At 44.2% G+C, this 16,329-nt stretch overlaps 1 protein-coding gene across 1 annotated transcript in view; it reads right to left on the bottom strand.

Moving 5' to 3' along the window:
• The window catches only part of RYR3 (ryanodine receptor 3), a 502,250-nt gene that overhangs the window by 133,168 nt on the left and 352,753 nt on the right, over window positions 1–16,329 (bottom strand). Inside the window, exons 39-42 of the mRNA XM_082736877.1 lie at window positions 8,589–8,862; window positions 6,706–6,820; window positions 4,965–5,094; window positions 3,702–3,805 (exon numbers count right to left, since the gene is read on the bottom strand). Coding sequence (XP_082593003.1) covers window positions 3,702–3,805; window positions 4,965–5,094; window positions 6,706–6,820; window positions 8,589–8,862 — 623 coding nt within the window. The remainder of the gene's footprint in view (window positions 1–3,701; window positions 3,806–4,964; window positions 5,095–6,705; window positions 6,821–8,588; window positions 8,863–16,329) is intronic.

Genomic DNA, 16,329 nt, shown 5'->3' with positions numbered 1-16,329 from the left:
AAAAATAATAATTTCATAGGTTTGAAACCAGAACTTCCAATTCATTATTGTTTTCAAGTAATCAATAGGACCGATTATCATTGTTAGGAATACTCCATGAGCTCTCAGTTCTTTGGTTTTCCCAGTTTTGGCAAGGGAGCTGCCATTTAAACACAGCCCTAATGGGATGCCTGCATGATGGCTCAGTAGGTTAAGAATATGACCCTTGATTTTGGCTCAGATCATGATCTCAGGGTCATGAGATCAGGCCCCACATCAGGTTCTGTGCTCAGCAGGGAGTCTGCTTGAGATTCTCTCTTTCTTCTGCCCCTGTCCCCACTCACATGAGCTCCCTCTCCCTCTGCCCCTCCCCCCACAGGCCTAACTACGGGGCATCTGGGGAGATAATGGGGCCAGGTGGGCCATGTTCATTTGGCCATGTTATTTCAAGACCAAAATATTCAGTCACTGGTTGACTCTGAGTGGGCCCTTGACAGATTCGGGATCCCTACTTAAGTTCTGCATTAACAGCAATCATGGTTTCAAGTCCAAAGCCAAGATGTTAAGGTTGGGGTGGTGAGTGAAGGTGCCATGGCCACATAAGGGCTGGGATTAGTAGTGTTCTCTCTGCTCTCAGGTCACTGAGATCTTGTAGAATAGTTTGGAACTTGCGTACTTTTTAGAAGGTGTCAGGCAAAAAAAAAAAAAAAAAAAAAAAAAAGAAGCGCCTGGCAAACAGACCTTTGCTTGAAATGCAGTTGTTATTCTGATTTATCTTTTGACATTTTCTGTGTACAAGGAAAAGGGGAAAATCCATGGGGCTGCAAAATCCTCAAAAAATCCTTCATTTTTGATTCCCCAGAGCCCGGCACACAGCAGATGGTCAATAAGTGCTGTTCAAATGAATCACATATTTGCTGATGCCAAATTCTCTAGTCCTTTTGTAAGAATAATGTATCTGTGTCACAACTTATAAGAAATAATCACCACATTGTTTTTCTTCTTAAACCAGTAACGATACTATTCTGCTTGGAGCGTGGACTTGATTTGGCCTTTAAAATGTTAGGGAGAGGGTATGTGCTATGGTGAGTGCTATGAAATGTGTAAGCCTGATGGTTCACAGACCTGTACCCCTGGGGCAAATAATACACTATATGTTAATAAAAATCATTTTAAAAAATAAAAAAATTTTTTTTAAATGTCAGGGAAACATCAATAAAGGCAGGAGTTAGGCAGTGTTTTCAAGGTTATAGGTGCAATACACTTCACTGGCCACTGAAATAAGCACCTGCATGTGGGGGGTGGTGGTGGGGGGCTGTCATTCCATCTTAAGGGACCTAATTTCTGCTGTGATCCAGGGAAAGGTGGAACGGCAGCATTTCCCTCTCCTCTCCCTTCTCTCCTAGGAACCACACTTGGGTGATTTCCTGACACGGATCTGAATAAAGTCCATAGTCCCGTGCTGAGATGCTGAGCGACTAGGACCACTGGAAGACGGGGCAGCAGACCTCATCCTGTCCATTTGCTGATCTCCCTAGGTCTCCCTTTTTTCCCTTCCCCAGCCTCCCAGCCTCTCCTTATCCCATCCTGCATCTTCAAGGGAGGCTTAGGGTTATTGTCAAGCATGGTCAAATAAGAGGGGTACTGAGTATTAACCTCATGGCCCTGCTTGTTTTAAGAGAACCATCAGCCCTTTTTCATACTGCCATCAGTTACCTCACCAACGAAAACACCGTGTTTGTTTGAGAGAGAGAGAGAGCGAGCGAGCGAGCCTGTGTGTGAAGGAGCAGTGGTGGAAGGGGCAAAGGGGGAGGGAGAGAGAGAGAGAATCTTCAGCAGGCTCCATGCTCCCTGACACAGGGCTCAATCTCATGACCTTGAGAACATGACCTCAGCTGAAATCAGGAGTCAGATACTTAACAGACAGAGCCACCCAGGCACCCCCAAAACACTGAGTTCTTGATGGCGGTTTCAGTGTATGCAGAGCAGAGTTTGAAGTCTGTCTCACTAGAAGGAGACCAGGAAGATCCATGGCATTTGTGGGAAAGCGTTCACATAAGGTACTGCTGGGGGCAGAACACCCGAGTCTGTGTTTGTATGGGTGTGTGTGTGTCTTATTTGGATCCAATCAGTTCTTCTCGCTAAATCCAGGCTGTGTTTTCTAAAATACAAATCACAGGGGTGCCTGGATGGCTCAGTGGGTTAAAGCCTCTGTCTTCAGCTCAGGTCGTGATTCCAGGGTCCTGGGATCAAGCCCTGCATCCGGCTTTCTTGCTCAGCGGGGAGCCTGCTTCTACCCCTCTCTCTGCCTGCTTCTGTGCCTACTTGTAATCTCTGTCAAATAAATAAATAAAATCTTTAAAAAAAAAATCGCTCCCCTGCTTAAAGCCCTCTGATGGTTTCTTGGAGAGGTCCTACATAGAAGTCTTAGCATAGAACAGGTAAAGCAAGGCCTCTGGGGCCAGACTCTTTCGGATCCTGACTCTGACACCTAGCAAACCCCACAACACTGAGCACATCAGCTAACTTCCCTATGCCTCAGTTTCCTCTCCTATAACTGGGAGTACTAACAAAAAAGGCATGTTCTGAGGATCATGGTCGTGTGAGTTAATCAGAGTAGGCCCAGGCCCACAGTGATCATGTAAGAGTATGAAAATCTACCATAAACAGTTATGGTAGCATCAAGCCCAATTCCCTATTGTCCCTCCTCATGCCCCAAGCACTCCCCCCAAACACCCCATGTTTCCTCACATCCACTCTCCCAGTTCTCAAGCACACCATGCTCTCCTCACTAAACCTCACAAATATTCCCAGCACACTTCTCTCCATGGTATGTCTGCTTGGTTTCTACTCTTCCCTCAGCTCATCACTCTGCCGAGTGACCTTCCCGATCTCCTGGTCATGGTGAGTGGTGCCTCTCCCACACACTTCCAAACCCACTGTTCGGTGGATGACCTCTTACTTCTCCCCCTTGCCCTCACCACATCAGTCTCCTTCATATTCAGAGAGTCAAGATAATAGCCCCAAATTGAAGGGGAAAAGATGTAGGTGAATCAGCCTCCAGTCATCAGCAGCAGTGGGGGTGCATTTCACAATCTCCATGTGGGGCAGCTCAGTTTTACCTCATCTGTTCCTGCAGAGAACGTGTGGGTCTTCTTTACCCATATACTGATTATACAGTTTTCTGTCATGTTTCTTTTCTTACTGTCTGGACTTAAAAATTTGATGACACAGAACTATATCAGGATCCCCAGGTCTCTGGTGGTGTTCCATGCAGACCAGTGAGGCTGGGCCTCCACATACAGAGAACACAAAGATCCAGATATCCTTGTCTGTGGAGATGGCTCTCCCTGCCCCTAAGAGATGCTCAGGTCCTAATTATCACACTTCTGCCAATTACTCACTTTCTACCATATTTTCATGGAGCGTTGAATAGCTTCTTTTATTTTTTAAAATTTAAATATTTTATTTATTTGACAGAGAGCAGCAGAGGGAGAGGGAGAAGCAAACTCCATGCTAAGCAGGGAGCCCAACTTGGGGCTTGATCCCAGGACCCTATCATGACCTGAGCTGAAGGCAAACACTCAAGTGAGAGAACCACCCAGGTGTCCCTGTTGAAGAGCTTCTGATGGAGACCCAGTCTCTGGTCTACATTTCCTTGGTGTGGCTGCACTATAGACAGGATAGAGCAAGCACACTGCCTCCAGTGTGGGGCCAGTTACCTTCTCGAGGTCCGGTTCCTCTAAGCCCAGAGCTAACTCATTGTTGTCCATTACAGAGGAAGCTGCCACGTCCAGTGGGGTAGATCCCCTCATGGAAGGGGAGGCTGAGGAAGGAAGAGAGGAGAGAGAACAGATGAGGACCACCCAGTGCTGAGCTGAGGTTGCAGTGCCAATTCGTGGTCAGGAGAGGGCAGCAAACACACTAAACCTGGGTCCTATCGCTGTCCAGAGGGGGCGGCCTGTCCAATATAAGAGCTCTATTTGTTATCCTTGTCCCTACACTCATTATTGATTACAAATATGGAGTAACTTGGAAAATCAGTTCACAGAATTATCCAGGACCATGCATTTCCAAGTACTTTTGTAATATGATAACTTCTTGAGAGCCCCACTTCGGTGATAACTCAAAAGGGAGATATGCCACTTAATCAACTAATAAGCTCAAATGACTTGGCCATTTCTAGGTCCACCATCCAGAATTTAAAAATAGTTTCAAACAGCATTAGTTCTTATTATAGTTACATCAGGTCACCAATGTTATCTTTGATTTTCCTTTGGTTCTTAGGCTAGAATTAAGAAAAACCTTTTTTTTTTTTTTCTTTAAATAAAAGGTTGGTAGTCCAAGGTTGCATTTGATAAATCAGAAACTTAAGATATCAGATTTTACATGGATGTAGATGTGGTTTTGCATCTCTCACAAATTCACTTGGTTTACATCCAGGACAGTGAGTAAGGCAAATGCAGTGTGTTGCTTTCCTAGTGGTGCTGATGGATTTACCCTGTTTATCCACAGTTGCTCTTGGCCAGTCCACCCTGCAGCTTAGGAGAGCACCGGCTAGTTGGCTGATGGGACAGGTATGCAGCTGACAGCCAGCCTGCCAAGCAGGAGTTGGATCTTTGACCTTGGTCTCATTAGCACGGCTCCCTGATCAACAGAGTGGGCTGGGGGTGTCTCCAGATTCTACCTACAACCTCAGGCACGATCTCATAAGCCATGACCCACTGGTCCCAAGGGAGACAAGGCAAAACTCTGTGACTATGCCAACACGAATCTGTCACCAGTGCTGGTGGGTAGCAACATCTCTCCTTAGGTTGGACAGCAGAGATATTGTATTGTCATTTTGTTTGTTTTTAGATCAGGCAGGTCCCTTTTATTTAAAAATACCTTAGCAGGAATGTAGCTTCTTTTCCTTGACCTTCTAAGGGGTCAGCAGGGGGACTGTCACCTCCAAGCCCAAATGTGGAAGCAATAATGCGACATACCTAGGCCAACACTGCTATTCTCCAGCAGGTAACTCAGATGCTCAAACATGGCCTTCTGATTTTGCCTGCTAATTCGACAGAAATAGCAGAGGAAGCGGCAACAGCTAGCAACCATCTTGGGAAAAGCAATCTGTAGAGAGAAGAAAGAAGTGTCAAGGAAAAGAGTCCATCATGAGTCCTTCCTGAAAAGTCTGACTTCTTAAGTTTTAGGTTGTATAATCAATGGACTTCCACATGTCAATACTGGTGTAAGCTATGAACAGTTTGGAAAATGAATTGTCTTACTTCCAGTGCTATCCAGGGCTTACTCACTTATTCCAAGACAGTGAGTAGATAACTGAGAAGAGAAGTCCCAAAATATTGAGAGTTAATTTCAGTTCCTGAAATATCCTTCTTGCAAAGGAAAAAGAGGCCAAACAAGAATCCTAGACACCTTCTGATGTCACATGAAATTGTGTGACCCCCATATCAGACTACTGTTTCCATCTGGGAAGGGAGTGGACAGACCTTTGATAAGAAAGTTCAGAAAGGGAGATGAGTGATCATCAAATAATACCCAGCATTACATAAGACCTGGGTCCTCTGGGTAAAGGCAGGCCCCTAGAGTTGTGGGAGCCTGACGAGCACTGCCCTCTCAGGCTGTTGAGCCTTCCCCAGTTACTTTTTTTTTCTCCCCTGGTTACTTCTGCTCTTGATGACTGCTCTCCGTGGGCTCCCACAGCACCTGTAATCTGATCCATACAATTTAGCCCCGAGATGCCATCTTATGTTACTGTTGATTGCTCTTGGCTTCTCTCCTTAACAAAGTAATCAGCATCTCTAAAGCCTGGCCGCGTCTGATTTTGATCCAATAATCCTCAGTAAGTGCTGTCTGTGTTAACCTTGCTCTGGATCCTAGGAAGTCCTTGATTTCCCCCTTTAGAATCATGGGGGGGGGGGGTGCTCTCCAAATGAGGTTCTGAACTCTCCCTGCTACCTGTTTGCTGAGGTGAGCAGACATTTGCTCAGGGCTCTCTGCAGAGGGTCCACTCTCCTGATGCACCAGAAAGAAGCAAGTGAGAAGGAATGTGAGCTTGGCTTCTGGTCTTCCTTCACATCCCCATCTGTCAATACTGGTGGAACTGCTTTGCAAATCATTCATTCCTATCCGGCACTCTGGAATTTCCAACATCTGAAAACATCCTCCACTCTACTGCCTTCACACTGGAACTCTGAGGAGCACCCCAGACTAGTTAGGATGAATGCCCAGGGAGCTCCCCCTTACAGCATGCTTGTTATGGGGGCGTGGCTAGGAAAGCTGGTATCCTCAGGACCTTGGGGCACAGAGCAAATGCTCACTCCTGAGGGAACTCTGCCCAGCTCGTTATCAAGACCTTGTTCTTTTGAGCAGCATTCTCCTGACCCAGCACAAAACATACCAGGCTCCTAAGTGGAACCCAGAGGAATTCTGTTTTGGAAGGAGCAGGACTGAAGGGTACGGGAAGTAAATTTAGCAGGTGACCAGCCTTGTGGAACGAGCGAGTAAAGCTCTGAGCCTTAGGAGCCAGCGTTCTTACACTGGCTGGAGTCCATTCAGCAGCACTGTCCTGACCCTTGGCTACTTCCTGGCTTTATGCACATCGCTCCCGCTCCCCGGGAGGGGTCACTGAGGCAACAGACGCCAGCCACATGGCTGTGAACGAGGCAACACACGGCCCTGCTTAGGGGTCAAGTTCTGGCTGAGTTCTCCTTGTAGTCTTACCTGAGACTTCTCTGCGCCCAGCACGTTCACCATCACCTCCATCACCGTCTCATGCATGCCAAGGACTCGCATGAGGTTGGGATGCTGGTAAAACACCTTGTTGTTCATAATGTCTCTATGGGAAAGACGGGACAGACTTCAGAACTTTCTTCTGTGAACATTCAGGGCTGAGGACACAGATTCGCAGACATGAGGGTGAAGGAATGCAAATGTGACAGGCTGGAAGGTACTGAGAAGGTACTAGGTCAGTTGGAATATATGTAGAGTGCCTTTTTTTAGCTCCTAGGTGTATTTTGCCCTATTTCTATGAAGTACTTTCTTTGAGACATTTCCTTCTAATGACATATTACACAGTTGTCCCTTTGTCTTTCTTTTCTTTAAAGATTTTATTTGAGAGAGAGTTAGCGAGCACAAGCAGGGGAAGCAGCAGGCAGAGGGAGAAGCAGGCTCCCTGCTGAGCAAGAAGCCTGATGGGGGACTTGATCCCAGGATGCTGGGATCATGACCTGAGCTGAAGGCAGACACTTAACTGAGAGAACTACCCAGGCATGCCCCCCGACCCTTTGTCTTTTTGCTTGGAATAGTTTTGAGACAACCCAAATTACTGAATTTTTCCTCCTCCATGTACACAGGGTCTTTTACATTTTTTTTTTCCTTCTCTCATCCTTATATCTAAGTCTCTGTGTACTTCAGTTTTCTTAATGATAGGGCTGTACCCCTTTCTTAAAGGCAACTGTGTATTAGATACCCATAACATTCTGGGGCAGCAGTCCTCAAAAAACCAGTGAAATTAACAATGAAATATTAAAAAATGTATTTTTCTATCATTCAGTATGAATTCACACACAATAAAGGCAAATCAAAATGCAGCAGCAGCCTGGATGGGGGCTGTGTAATCCCTCTCTGGGTGGTTACTCTCAGCTGTCCCTTGTCCCCTGAGGGCAGGCTGCTGTTAAGAAGAAATAGCACCAGTTTTTACTGCTGCTATGTCTATTGCCAGGGCCAGGGGACAAGCTAATTCTGCAGGTTATTTTTCCCATAAGAGTCTCTTCATTTCTAGCACATGCATGATTCTTCTGTGCAAATGAATTTGAGGCATGATTGCATTTCCCCGGCCCAACCCAGGGATCCTTGAAGTCCCTCTTCTGGGGCTTGGGGCGGGGGTTCCTTCAGTGTGCTGCTCCAGGACAGTGAGATGGAACATGGAGCAGCAGGAAGGTCGTGGTCCTAGTTCTTGATTTTCATCAAGTAACATTGTGGGTTGGACAGTTAACTTTTTCGGGCTTTGCTTTTCTCATCCACACAATGGAATGTCACTACCTAATTAAAGGAAATCTTTTTTGATGTCCAAAATGCTGTCTTTTTGACAGCATGGCTTCCAAGGAAGAGCTGTGAGCTATTGTTATAGGGAAAGGTGCCTTGCAGAACTAACAGAAATGACTCTCTGGGTTAGTCCTGGGCAAAGGGAGGGATCAGCCAGCAGTTTCTCAGAGGGAAGTCTCAGAAGAATTCCAGTCAAAAGCTCAACTGCTCAAAACACGTCTCTCTTGTTGAGCTGAACACACTGTTCTTCCTCTGAATTGTTTTCCTTGCCTCCCTGGGGCTATTTTCTTCAGACACACACCAAATAACTGCTTTTCTCTAAGATTCCTCCCCACTGTTTCTCGCAACATCCCTTCACCTCTGTAGCCTGCAGTCTGGTCTCCTCGGTTCTCAAAGGTGACTGATTCACCGAGACTGTTATCCCATGAGGCATGAAATCAGGATGGTAGCACGCAGGGATTTTCTACAACTGAATTCTGGAACATCCATATGGCCAGGTGGACCAGTTTTCCCTCCCGCAGTTCTCCTGAGTGACTTGCACTCAATGGAGAACGACCTACCCCAGCCCGTTGATCATGAGCAGCTCCTCCTCCTTGCCCATCCTGACACTGAGCAGGCAGCGGATCTGGCCCAGCGCAGCCAGCAGGTTGATGGTGTCACTCACGGAGGCCTGGCTGATGGTGTAGGTCTTCCGCAGGGCCTGCAGCAGTTCCCCGATGCTGTCGTACTGTCTCTGAAGGAGGCTGAACATCATTCGGACCAACTCCGCATCCTGGATCTGGTCCTCCTGGGCCCAGCGGATCATGGTCTGTGAGATGAGCTCCTTCAAGGTGGCTAGAAGGGCAACAGGGAGGACCGCTATGGAGCCTATCGTGGTACAGGGAGAGAGCTGTGTCTCTCAGCCACTCCGTTCGACAGGGACACAACATCAGTGCTCAAGGTTAAAACATTCTTTTCCTAAGGGTGGACTGTAACATGCAGAGAAGTGAAATATATCATCGAAAGACATGTGTGTGAACCATACTACAATAAACGAATATTGCATTTTTTAATTCGAGTACTAAATATTTTATTTTGAGTAAATGACATTTGAACTGATACTGGAAACAGAAGACTAAGTAAGATACTGTCCTTGTCTTCAGGGCCTCATAGCTCGGTTCTTTACATTTTCATTTTGATTTAATAAAAAAAAATGTTGTCTTTATTTTATAACACAGTGTAATAAATACCAAAATGTACAAGTGCCATGGGACAGAGTGGGGAGTAATTAGTTTTGGGGTGGCTGGGGGGGTGGAAAATGTGTGAGAAGGTGAAACTGGTCACTGGCTTTTTGGAGACAAGTGATATTAAGCCCTGGATTTTCTCTACCATGGATAATATTCCCCAAGTACATTAAATATACCACACACCATGAACTGAATAAGCCGTGCCATCAACTCCAGAATTCCAGAAGGTATTTTGGATGATATATACATAAAACTCTGTTAGGAGATGGAGAGAAGTAGAAGGAGAACATTCTATAAGGTCTGAAGACTTTGCAGCTGGACCACTGACCATCAGACCCTTGAAGAGACTGTGTTGCCCTGAATCTTTGGCAGGGGTCAGCGAACCCTGCCTCACCACCACTTTTACAAGTGTCAAGAGAAAAGCCAGGATGGCTTGGAATTCAGAAGTTACCAGGGCTCATACAGGTTGCACAGAAATACCACTGGCTGCACAGGTCAAGGAGAGGTCATTGAAGTGGGAACAGAGCAGCCATGGAACCTTCAGAGGGTGGATTGAGAGGCTCTTGAAAAAAGCTGAGTGGCACTGGTATGGGAGGGTGGTCAGAAGGGAGAGGCAGATCTGAGGTGGAGGACAGGGTGAAAGAGGGCGTGCCAGAATGGCTGGGAGGGCACTGCACACTCCCTCCCCATGTGTGTGTGTGTGTCTCTCTCTCTCTCTCTCTCTCTCTCTCACACACACACACACACACACGCAAACACACACACAGGGGTGAGAAATCACAATTGCTACTCTTAACCACAATTGTCTCCAAGTCTGGCTCTGCCTATCACATTCCCACAAGGTATGGATGGCACCAAGACCTTAATTCAGACCTGATGTTAAAGGCAGAGCTCAGGGGACAATAAAGGTTACTGAGTCCATCAGTGAAGAAACTTGGAATAAGCTCAGATAGGTGCCTTTGGTAGCCTGTGCCACCTCTAATCGTCTAGTTTTCTACCTCCATGTCATTATATATGGCAGATGTCTGCTCTACATACAGTCTTGGCTCATCATGAGGAGATAAAAATAGAACTTTGTTACCAAAGCTTTAGGAGAGATCTAGATATAAAGGATGAATTTAACTTACTGCTGGGTCTATCAACCCTGTGGGTGTTGGAGGTTCAGACGGGAGACAGGCTGCAACACTTAAAAAAGGATCCCCAGAGCAGAGAAAAGCAAAGTTAAAAGATGTTCCTAAGAGACCTCACTAGGCAGGGATTGCTGACTAATATCTGTTAGGTTAGGTAATGTCTCTATCCTCTGGGGGGAAATCAGTTATTTTATGGGACAGGCTGGGCTTCTGTCAAGAACCCATTTCCTCACTTGCCAAATAAATGTAAGAGTTCTTGTTTCTCCCAGTTAATAGTCACGGTAAGGAATGAAAGCATGACAAAACCATACAATACACACTCTTGGACCCAACGGAAGTTTTTTTAGTCCTGTAAGTACAAATCCCCCTTCAGCCTACCTCCTGACCTGAAAGTATTATGGTTTTCTCCACTAAAAACCAAATTCTCTGCTGAGATCATACACATCACAGTCCCTGTCAAGCAAGAAAAAGCAACAACTAGAACTGTTAGTCAGCTCAAGGACCATCCTCTTGTCAACAGGGAGTTTTACAGAGTCCTAAGGACACCAAGTAAATTAGTTTTCCCTTAACCTGGCTTTCAGATTAGTTCAGGATTTGGGTGCGCTCTTAGCTCCACAGTGATATAATAACCCAAATCAACATTTATAGAGAATGGAGCATTTACAGTAAAACACCTCTTGAGAGGGCAAATGAGAAAGGAGACAGCCCTTTATCTGAAAGAGCAGAGCAGGAAGCACCCCATGGGTTCTCAGTCCAGGCCAGCCTTCCAGCAAATGTGAGAGAATGGGATAAATGATTATGTGCATGTGACTCAGTGGAAGCTCAGTTAAAATGAAAACATGGCGCCAAGACTCTGACAGAAAAAGCAAGACTTACAGTTGTGTTATTGATGGACAGATGTAATTCAGTGAATGCATGACATTTAAGGCCATTCTTTAAATTGTGAGATGGAAGTCCAGAAATTGAGAGAAAGAATAACTACGAGAAGAAAGAAGATGGGGGAGGGATGGCAGGGGAGCAATATTCCCAACAGCCTTGAACGGATGGCATATTTTGTGGCCTGACATACACTAGAGACCCAGCACCCACCAAGCAAACCCAGGCTGAGTCAATGAATTTCTAAAGCTCTGAACACCTCTGGGACTAAGTAGATGGAGTTTTCATACCCCTGGAAGCAATGCTATTGAAGATTCCTCAGATTTTAATTAGCTCCCACACGCCGGCAGCAGAGCGGCATAAATGTACCAGGGTTCAGAGGTTAAAAAGAATATGTTTTCTAGATTGCGGTAGGCTCTTCATATATCTGAACAACTGAGGATTAAAATAATCAATGCCTCTAATCATGTATGGCACACATTATGAGGTTAATAAAGGTTAACTAGTCTACTATCTATTCCAGTAGTTGTAAAAGCATGGTCCATAGAGCCTTAGGGAGCCTAGGCCCTTTAGGTGGTTTGCGAGGCCAAACGTGTTTTCATAATCATCCTAATGTTACTTGCATTTTTACTGTGTTGACAGCTAGCCTGACGGTGCAGAATCAATGTGGGTGCAACTGGGGGTGCCTTAGAGGGAATCAAGGCAATAGCATCAAACACCAAACTTCACCTACACAGCCCCAGAAAGATGCCCAGTTTCACATAAGAACGTCCCACATGAAAGACAAAATTATTAATTTTATTACTAATAAACACTTGAGTATGCATTTTCTCAATCTCCTGTGGGATAAAAAGGGAAGTAGGCCTACAACACCCCTGCGGCAAATGGGAGGTCAGAGGCCTTTGTGAGGAGAAGTGCTGGTGCAGTTGTTGGAGCTATGGAGCCAACTGGCTGCTCGGCTCATGGAATACTCTTTTAATCAAAAGAATGCAGACGAGCCAGGCTGGTTCATTAGAGTTGGGTGAATGACAGACATATTCTTATAAATAAAAGAAGCAAGCTCGTCACTTCAAGGAAAACAATGGGGAGTTTCTGTTGCCAAGAATATAATTTGGGCTCTCAAGTGAAAACTAGAATTTTAGAAAATGTTTATGTGCCACAGTGAGTTTGACAGCTTCTCAGTACTTAAAGACCTTCTGATTAAATTGTTGATGTTAACAAATGTGATTTCTAAAACATCTTATAATGAAATATGTCAACATTTGGAAGTTCTTCATGACTTGGTGAACCAGTAGTTTCCAAATGACCAATGGCCTTGTGTTACAAAAACATTCATGGGTAAAAGACCTAGTCAAATGAAAGATAGACCAGTGAGTTTTTATATAACCAAGTACAAAAATGTTCTTAATGTGGTTTCAGGTTCTACATGGCAATGAGTTTTTGAGAACCTACTACTTGTTGAGCTTTGATGTAATATCAAAGAGGAATAAACCCAATGATCTGAAAAAGACTATTAAAATACCCTGCCCCTTTCTAGCTATGTATCTCTTTGAGACCAGTGTTACTCCTATTCTTTAACTAGGTATAAGAGCCCAGCTATCTTCTATTCAGTCAAACGTTCGAGATTTATAAAAATGCAAAACAATGTGGCTCATCTCGTTATCTTTGCTTTGTTTTAAAAAACTGCCATTTCTCACAGAAATATATTATTTACATGATACATAATAGGATTTTTGTTATTTTTAAATGAAGTAAATGCTTTAAAATTTTCTGTTTTAAATTCTAATTCAGCAATATTGATAGATATATTCCACAGAAGCTAAAGTTTTATGAGGTCCTTGATAATTCTTAAGAGTGTAAAAGGGCTCCTAAGACTAGAAAGTTCAAGAAGCCCTGATTTATACAAAAGCATCCATGCTGAGATGATAGCAGTGATCGGGAAGCAAAGCCTTCCCTCCAGCTAAGCTAGAGCCCTGTTCCGTTAGGCTGTGTGATTGTCATCCAGTAGCTGACATGTGAACTTGGAAAGTTACAGCTTAGGAAGCTTCCTAAGTATGCTTCTGGATGGGAGGTAGGTTAAATGTGAGGATAAGATGAGTAAGACACCTCACCCTGAGAATCAAATGAGGATTAAAGCCGCATTGTTTTTAAAGTTGAATCCTGGCAGTCAGGAAGGACCCTGGCCATTGTTCCTGCATCTCCAAGGGGGGCTCCCTGCCAGCCTGAAGGTTCCCTCTTTACATCAAATTGGGAACAAGCTCAGTCATCTTCAGAGCAAGAAGGGGGTGGGAGCTCTTCACACGGAGGCTGCATGGCCTTGTTTAGCCTGCTTGTAGTCAGTGCAATCAGGCACGCAGAGAAGTGGGCTATAGGACAGGGAGTAAGGCACTCAACCCTTTGCCCCACATTAGCTGACCCTTCCACAGTAAGGTTATTCTCATTAATATTAGAAACGAGGGCCGTCGCCTACGGAAGGCTTTGTTCTGGAGCCACTGGGTATCCAGGCCTCAGGACAAATCTCACATACAAGTGTCTGCCGTCCTCATTGGAATAGCTGTCACCTCCAGTTTTGTCAACTCCTAAATGAGCCAGCCAGTCAAGTGATAACTCTGAGGTAACTCATCTGTATGAAACTATTTCAAGACACAATGATTACTCGCAGTGGCTTACTGGATCCTAGATACACACATGCAAGGCATTTAATGAAGAAGTGTAAGATAATGAGTAAAACTCTGTTGTCCACATACATTGAGGAAATAAGACAATTCATAAGAACGTACAACTTCTCTAGTCATACAAAAATTCCCAAGAAATTGGAGAAATGATCAGATCTTCCTCTCTTACTTTCTTCCCAATGTGTCCTTGCTCTAAAGCTCTTTGTATTTCTCAGAGAGGTCCACACTACATGGAGACTAGAGAAGTAGGGAAGAAAAAGCTCTACCGGGAAGTTAAGAAAGCCCTACCAGGGATGGATGAAACCACCTGATGGGAAAAACACTTCCCTTTGCTATGGCTATTTTGAAATGCCATTTTCTTTCAAGAGCTGATTCACACAAGCAGTCCCTGTAGTAAATACGTCTATGTTTTTCTGGTATCAATGGTGTAATGCTGACAAATTTGGTAGGATTTTCAAACATTGAAGGGAGTCAATTCTTGAGATATATTTGAACCTCTTTCATAATCACAGATATATTAAGAGCAGTTACCACTAAATACTGATTTCATTTCTGCTGCTTTTCTAAGATCCTCTTTGGAAATGCTACCCTTTAATGACTAAAAAGACACTTTACTATGCATAAGAAACAGGACTCCTGAGGGAGAAAGACTCCAGGATAAAGGTAAGGGGTGGGATGGGGAGGTTAATTCTATTATTTGCTGTAATGTATGGCCTCGTTTTACTCACACACGTCCCATAACCCCACTCAGATCCCCCACCACACATGATAAAGTTGCTTCCACATATTCTTTGCCACAGCTCTAGGATTTTCAACCACTGACTTACCTGTTTCAAGAAGGCCTTGTCAAATGCACTACATGGTTTAGCCCTTGAGGTTTGTTTTTTAAAGCTATGGTGTGCTTTCCAAAAAGCAAAGAGATGTGTAACCCATCATTTGTTTTCTGATGAGAAAGGAATTGTAGAAAACAGACTGTCTTAGTGAAACGAGTCATGTATATGTGGTTCCCTTGATGATTACAAATGGCTTCATTTAAGAAATTATTATTAACATTCTAACTTGTTCCACTTTCACAATTAGGGTAATTAGGGATAGTCACATTTAGGCAATTATATCAAATCTACGATCTAGAAACTGCATTTTAAGTAATTGTTTATCAAAATGGATAAAAGACCTCAACATGAGACAGGAATCCATCAGAATTCTAGAGAAGAACATAGGCAGTAATCTCTTCGATATCAGCCACAGCAACTTCTTTCAAGATATGTCCCCAAAGGCAAAGGAAACAAAAGCAAAAATGAACTTTTGGGACTTCATCAAGATTAAAAGCTTCTGCATAGCAAAGGAAACAGTCAACAAAACAAAGAGGCAACCCACGGAATGGGAGAAGATATTTGCAAATGACAGTATAGACAAAAGGTTGATATCTAGGATCTATAAAGAACTTCTCAAACTCAACACACAAAAAACAGATAATCATGTCAAAAAATGGGCAGAAGACATAAACAGACAATTCTCCAATGAAGACATTCAAATGGCTATCAGACACATGAAAAAATGTTCATCATCACTAGCCATCAGGGAGATTCAAATTAAAACCACATTGAGATATACCTTTACACCAGTTAGAATGGCCAAAATTAGCAAGACAGGAAACAACGTGTGTTGGAGAGCATGTGGAGAAAGGGGAAACCCTCTTACACTGTTGGTGGGAATGCAAGTTGGTGTAGCCACTTTGGAGAACAGTGTGGAGATTCCTCAAGAAATTAAAAATAGAGCTTCCCTATGACCCTGCAATTGCACTACTGGGTATTGACCCCAAAGATACAGATGTAGTGAAAAAAGGGCCATCTGTACCCCAATGTTTATAGCAGCAATGGCCACAGTCACCAAACCGTGGAAAGAACCAAGATGCCCTTCAACAGATGAATGGATAAAGAAGATGTGGTCCGTATACACTACAGAGTATTATGCCTCCATAAGAAAGGATGAATACCCAACTTTTGTAGCAACATGGACGGGACTGGAAGAGATTATGCTGAGTGAAATAAGTCAAGCAGAGCAGGTCAATTATCCTATGGTTTCACTTATTTGTGGAGCATAACAAATAAGATGGAGGACATGGGGAGATGGAGAGGAGAAGGGAATTGAGGGAAATTGGAAGGGGAGGTGAACCGTAGAGACTATGGACTCTGAAAAACAACCTGAGGGTTTTGAAGGGGCGGGGTGGGGGTAGGTTGGGAGATCCAGGTGGTGGGTATTATGGAGGGCACATATTGCATGGAGCCCTGGGTGTGGTGCATAAACAATGAATTCTGTTATGCTGAAAATAAATAAATAAATGAATGAATAAATGTTTAGGATACCTCAGAAATGAAATATTTCTTTCTTTTT

Source organism: Mustela nivalis, assembly GCF_964662115.1.
Source record: "Mustela nivalis genome assembly, chromosome: 6".
Classification (NCBI taxonomy): Eukaryota; Metazoa; Chordata; class Mammalia; order Carnivora; family Mustelidae; genus Mustela; species Mustela nivalis.
Note: the sequence above shows the minus strand (reverse complement) of the source record. Positions and strands in the feature narration are given on the sequence as shown.